This window comes from Apteryx rowi, unplaced genomic scaffold (assembly GCF_003343035.1).
Source record: "Apteryx rowi isolate R43461 unplaced genomic scaffold, aptRow1 scaffold_1742, whole genome shotgun sequence".
Lineage (NCBI taxonomy): Eukaryota > Metazoa > Chordata > Aves > Apterygiformes > Apterygidae > Apteryx > Apteryx rowi.
The window spans coordinates 1-5298 of NW_020448022.1; the positions used below are offsets into that span (position 1 = coordinate 1).

Genomic DNA, 5298 nt, shown 5'->3' on the forward strand with positions numbered 1-5298 from the left:
CACTATGCACGCTCCAACTAGCCACCGTACCTGGCACTGTGCATGCTCCGACTAGTCACGGTTCCTGGCACTATGCACACTCCCAGTAGTCACGGTACCATGCACTATGCGCRCTCCCACTAGTCACAGTACTTGGCACTATGCACACTCACACTAATCATTGTACCTGTACTATGCATGCTCCCACTAGTCACTGTACCTGGCACTATGCACACTCACACTACTCACCGTACCTGGCACTATGAACACTCACACTAGTCAGCATATCTGGCAGTATGTACGCTCCGACTAGTCACTGTACCTGGCAGTATGTAGGCTCAGACTAGTCACGGCACCTGGCACTATGCACACTCACACTAGTCACAGTACCTGGCGCTATGTACGCTCACACTAGTCACAGCACCTGGCACTATGCACACTCCCACTAGTCACCATAGCTGGCACTATGTACGCTCCCACTAGTCACCGTACCTGGTGCTATGCACGCCCATGCTAGTCTTGGTACCTGGCGTTTTGCACACTCCCACTAGTCATGGTACTTGGCGATATGTACGCTCCCACTAGTCACCGTACCTGGTAGTATGCACACTCACATAACTCATGGTACCTGGCACTATGCAGACTCACACTTGTCACAGCACCTGGTAATATGCACAGTCACACTAGTCATGGTACCTGGCACTATGCGTGATCCGAGCAGTCACCCTACCTGGTGGTATGTAGGCTCACACTAGTCATGGTACCTGGCGCTATGTACACTGACACTAGATACCATACCTGGCACTATACACACTCCCACTAGTCACTGTACCTGATGCTATGTACGCTCACCCTAGTCACGGTACCTGGCACTATGCATGCTCCAACTAGTCACAGTACCTGGCACTATGCATGCTCACACTTGTCACAGTACCTGGTAATATGCACACTCACACTAGTCACCATACCTGGCACTATGCGCGCTCCCCCTAGTCACGGTACCTGCCGCTATGCACACTCCCACTAGTCACCGTACCTGGCACTATGCACGCTCACAGTAATCACCGTACCTGGCGCTATGCCCACTCACAGTACTGACTGTACCTGGCAGTATGTGCACTCCCACTAGTCACCGTACCTGGCACTATGCACGCTCACAGTAATCACCGTACCTGGTGCTATGAACATTCACACTAGTCGCGGTATCTGGCGTTTTGCACACTCCAACTAGTCACTGTACCTGGCGATATGTATGCTCACCCTGGTCACGGTACCTGGTACTATGTGCACTCACACTAGTCACCGTACCTGGTAGTATGCACACTCACATAAGTCATGGTACCCGGCACTATGCAGACTCACACTTGTCACAGCACCTGGTAGTATGCACAGTCACACTAGGCATGGTACCTGGCGTTATGCATGCTCATACTAGTCATCATACCTGGCACTATGGACACTCCAAGCAGTCACCGTACCTGGCGGTATGTAGGCTCACACTAGTCACAGTACCTGGCACTATGCATGCTCACACTAGTCACTGTACCTGGCACTACAAACACTCCCACTCGTCACCGTACCTGGCACTATGCACGTTCCCACTCGTCACCGTACCTGGCACTATGCAMGCTCCCACTCGTCACCGTACCTGCTGCGCCTTACAGTGCACTTTGCTGCCAATGGCCAATCCTCCTGACAGAATGTAACTGTGCTTTTTTTGAGAAGCCGTCTGTACCCCCAATCTTTTTCCCATTTTCCTGTACCGTGGCTAAGGGCGTCCCCTTCTCCACGCTGGCTGTACTTTCCATTGTCCAGTGCACCTTATGCTGGTCAGGCTGCGCACCCTTAAAGCTGCAGCAAGGGAGGGTCCTGAACCTGCCCTAATACTCCTACCTAGGGGGACTCGAACCCCCTCTAATAACTTTTCTGAATCTGATCAGGGAATTTTAACACTCACCTACTTGGCACCGCCTGCTCGAAAGATCCCAGGTGAACTCACCTGCTGCCGGCAGTTAGATGTTTGGAGATGGGAAGGTCCAATGGTGGTGACCTAGGGTCCCACCTGGGTCGCCAAACTGTTAGAGAAGTTCCTTGACCCTCGGTTTCCCGAAGCAGAGTCTCAGACGCCGAGTATCACAAACTGGTTTACTCTAAGTGGTACAATGTCAAGTAACAGCTCGAGCTGGGTGCTTCCACAGAGGGACCCCGCACAAGGACAGCCCTGGGCAATTATACCCTTACAATCTAAGTTCCCCACCCCTCATGCAAGAGTTCGGACCAATGGTCATATTTAGATCTGGGGTCTTCCCCTTCTCCATTGGGTTCCTTCATTGTCTSTAGGCAGGCTGCTGCTTTTCTTATTTGCAAGGKTGCAGCTTCTGCYCTTGGTTGKAACTTCTTCATCTTCCYRGCTTGAACCAGCTCCRGGGCCCTCTTTCACTTACCTAGGTAATATCTAGGAGAAAGTTCACAGCTTGCAKCCTAAGGCTTCAGCARATYTMGCTACTAATGCTAAGCAAGTTATGCTGAGCAATCAACTCTAGGCAGCTTCASTCCAATATTCTCTAACAGCCGGGATATAAGTCCCTGGTATAGCTGAATGTCTCCCAAAGAGAATTTCTGCTGGTTATTAGTCCTATGGGTTGTCACGGAGCATTTCGAACATCCCATAGAGCCAAGTTCAGTGCTTCAGCACTTAAGTGTCAGGCTTGCTCCCTGCAAGGACAAGAGGGGAAAGAGAAATAAGGGAGAAGTTTTGCGGGGGTCAGAGCAACCCCAGCTGCGCCCAGCCCTGTGGGTCCCAGTGCCACATTGCCGTTCCGCATCAGGGCTGCTCAGTGTGTTTCAATCCCACCTCCCAGAGGCAGGGCAGTGGGCAAAAGCCCCGAGGGGAACCAGCCAGAGCGTCCGGCAGCCCCGCACTGGGTGCTGTCCTGGAAGGGCACCRGGCCAGGGCCCCCTCCTCCCCTCCCAGCACAAGCCCTTAGCCGTTCTGGAGCTGTTGGATCCCCCRTCGTGGCCTGCGAGAGAGGRGTGGGAATGAGCCTCGGCCCTGCGCTAAGGGGACCATGGGCACCATGCTGTCTGTGGGGAGAGCCGGGCCGGGGCAGAGCCCCCTGGCCAGGACCCAGCCATGGCGCTGCCTTACGGCCACCAGTAGCAGAGGGCAGCGCCTGAACGCCTCAGCCTCCAGCAGCAGGACAGGAACCCTTACCCCGGCCATGGGGCCGGGGTAAAAGCTGCGGGCTCAGGAGAGGGGCAACAAGGGCAGTCGGGGCCTGGGAAACGCCAGCCCCACGGCTGCTAGAAACCAGAGACCGAAGCCTGCCCCGCTGCTGGGCCCAGCCTGGCACGCAGCTGCCCCCCGGTACTCACCTGTGCTGGCGCATACCCCTTCTCCCTCCTTCCTGCAGGAAGGAAGAGGCATCAGCCAAAGCGGCGGCTTGCACCCAGGCTCCGCTCCACCCATGGGGCCCCCACCTCATGCCCCCTTCTCCTCCTGGCAGCCAGCAGCCCCCCAAGGCCCGGCCTTCCTCCCCCTGCCGCACCGGCCCCAGCACTTTACCCGATCTGCTCTTCCAGACCGCAAAGCCGATGATAGCCGCAACAATGACGAATGCAGCAACGGCAGCCCTGATGATGATGGGCAGCAGGTTGCTCTCCGGCTCTGGAAGAGAGCAGGGCCATGAGCAGGGGCACAGAGCCGCCCCCCAGCCGGCTCTCCGCAAGCTCCAGGTGCCCATGCTCACCCCAGGAGAACAGGCTGGGCTCCGGCAGGCTGGCGTGATCCACGCGGCACTGGTACTCGTCCTTCTCCGCTGCGAAGGCTTCGATGATGGCCCAGGCGTGGTAGGTGCCGTCGCTGTTGGGCRCGGTGCTGCCCCGCTTGGTCTCCTGGGCTTGGACGTGGCCCTTTCTCAGCCAGTTGATGGCGATGGACGGTGGGTAGAAGCCGTGAGCCCGGCACAACAAGGTCAGGAGCCCGTTGCTCTCCTTCCCCGACACTCGCACAGCGGGGCGCTCTGGGGAGGTGGCGCGAGGCAGGGAGGCAGGTCAGGCAGCTTGCGCCCAACCCCAGACGCATGCACGCACCTGACCTGCTCCCAGCTTGGGCAGCGCCCTCCGTTGCCCTGGCCCACTGCAAAGCCCGGGGCCTGTCCCCGTGACTGGGGGTGCCCGCCTTGCCCTCACCTCTCCTCTCCAGCGTGGTGTTCCCGTACTCCACGTATTTCTGCAGCCACTCAATGCAGGTCTTCTCCAGATAGTGCTTCCAACCCTCAGCAATGGCCTCATCAGCCTCCCACTTCCTCTTGGTGATTTCTGCCCCAGCATCCGCTGCAGTGAACGTCAGCGTGTCCTTGTCGAAGGCGATGAAGTCCCTCCCGTCGTAGGCATGCTGTGAAAACCCCCGGACCCCCCCGTCCTCCAGGATGTCACAGCCGTACATGATCTGCTGTGTGTGATACCCTGAGACACAAGCAGGGAGACGGGGGCTCAGGGACAGCCCCGGCCCCTCAGAGGGACTCAGACACCCCTCGGCAGCAGCCCCTGCCCCTGCCCCGTGCAGCTGATGGGGGAGCCAGGGCCCAGCCGGGCGCTGGCATGGGGCGCCCTGCAGCTTCGACTGCTGGCACCACAGCAGCTCAGCCTCTCGCCCAGGGCCAGAAGCGTTTGGGGCGTCACACAAACCCCTGCCCCAGACAACCCGGCACCCAGGACAGGGGCACCCCGGCCACACAGACCCCAGTGCTGGCAGCCAGGCATGGCCAGGGCCTGCGATGGGGCGGCTGGGAGACCCTGGGGTTGCGCGATGGGGCTGCCCCAGCGTCCTGGGGACAGCGAGGGGCCCCCGGGGCTCTCTCCCCTTCCGGGATGCCCCATGACACCGGCTGGGCAAGGGCTGGGGCTCTCGAGGCATCGGCCCGTGGCAGGGCAAGGCCTCAGGGCGCCCGTGGGGCCGCAGAGCCCTGGCCTGGCCCGCACTCACTCCCGCTGTGGTTGTAGCGTTTCTGCAGCGTGTCCAGGGCCATGCGGAAAACCTGCTGTGACCTCTGTAAGTTCTGGGTCTCGTGGTCCCAGTACTGCTGGTCCACGTTGGCCACCATCCAGGCTGCGCGGGGCTCCGCTCTCTGCTCGCTGCTGTAGCGCATGATGGTCTTTCCATCCACGCACCCCACGGCCATGAACGCGGGCAGCCCCGGGCTGGGCTCTGACATCCCGGTGTAGAAGTAGCGCAGGGAGTGGGGGCCTGCGGGGACACGGGGGGGTGAGGGGCTGGGGGGGCAGCACGATGGGGGTTCTGGAGGGATAGCAGGTCCC

The 5298-nt window shown here is 59.2% G+C and overlaps 1 protein-coding gene across 1 annotated transcript in view; it reads right to left on the reverse strand.

Moving 5' to 3' along the window:
- Window positions 1–2110: 2110 nt before the first annotated feature.
- The window catches only part of LOC112963733 (class I histocompatibility antigen, F10 alpha chain-like), a 3651-nt gene continuing 463 nt past the window's right edge, over window positions 2111–5298 (reverse strand). The window contains exons 2-7 of the mRNA XM_026061063.1: window positions 4967–5227; window positions 4171–4446; window positions 3676–4001; window positions 3545–3644; window positions 3355–3386; window positions 2111–2694 (exon numbers count right to left, since the gene is read on the reverse strand). Of these exons, the coding sequence (XP_025916848.1) occupies window positions 2668–2694; window positions 3355–3386; window positions 3545–3644; window positions 3676–4001; window positions 4171–4446; window positions 4967–5227 (1022 nt within the window). The 3' untranslated portion in view covers window positions 2111–2667. The remainder of the gene's footprint in view (window positions 2695–3354; window positions 3387–3544; window positions 3645–3675; window positions 4002–4170; window positions 4447–4966; window positions 5228–5298) is intronic.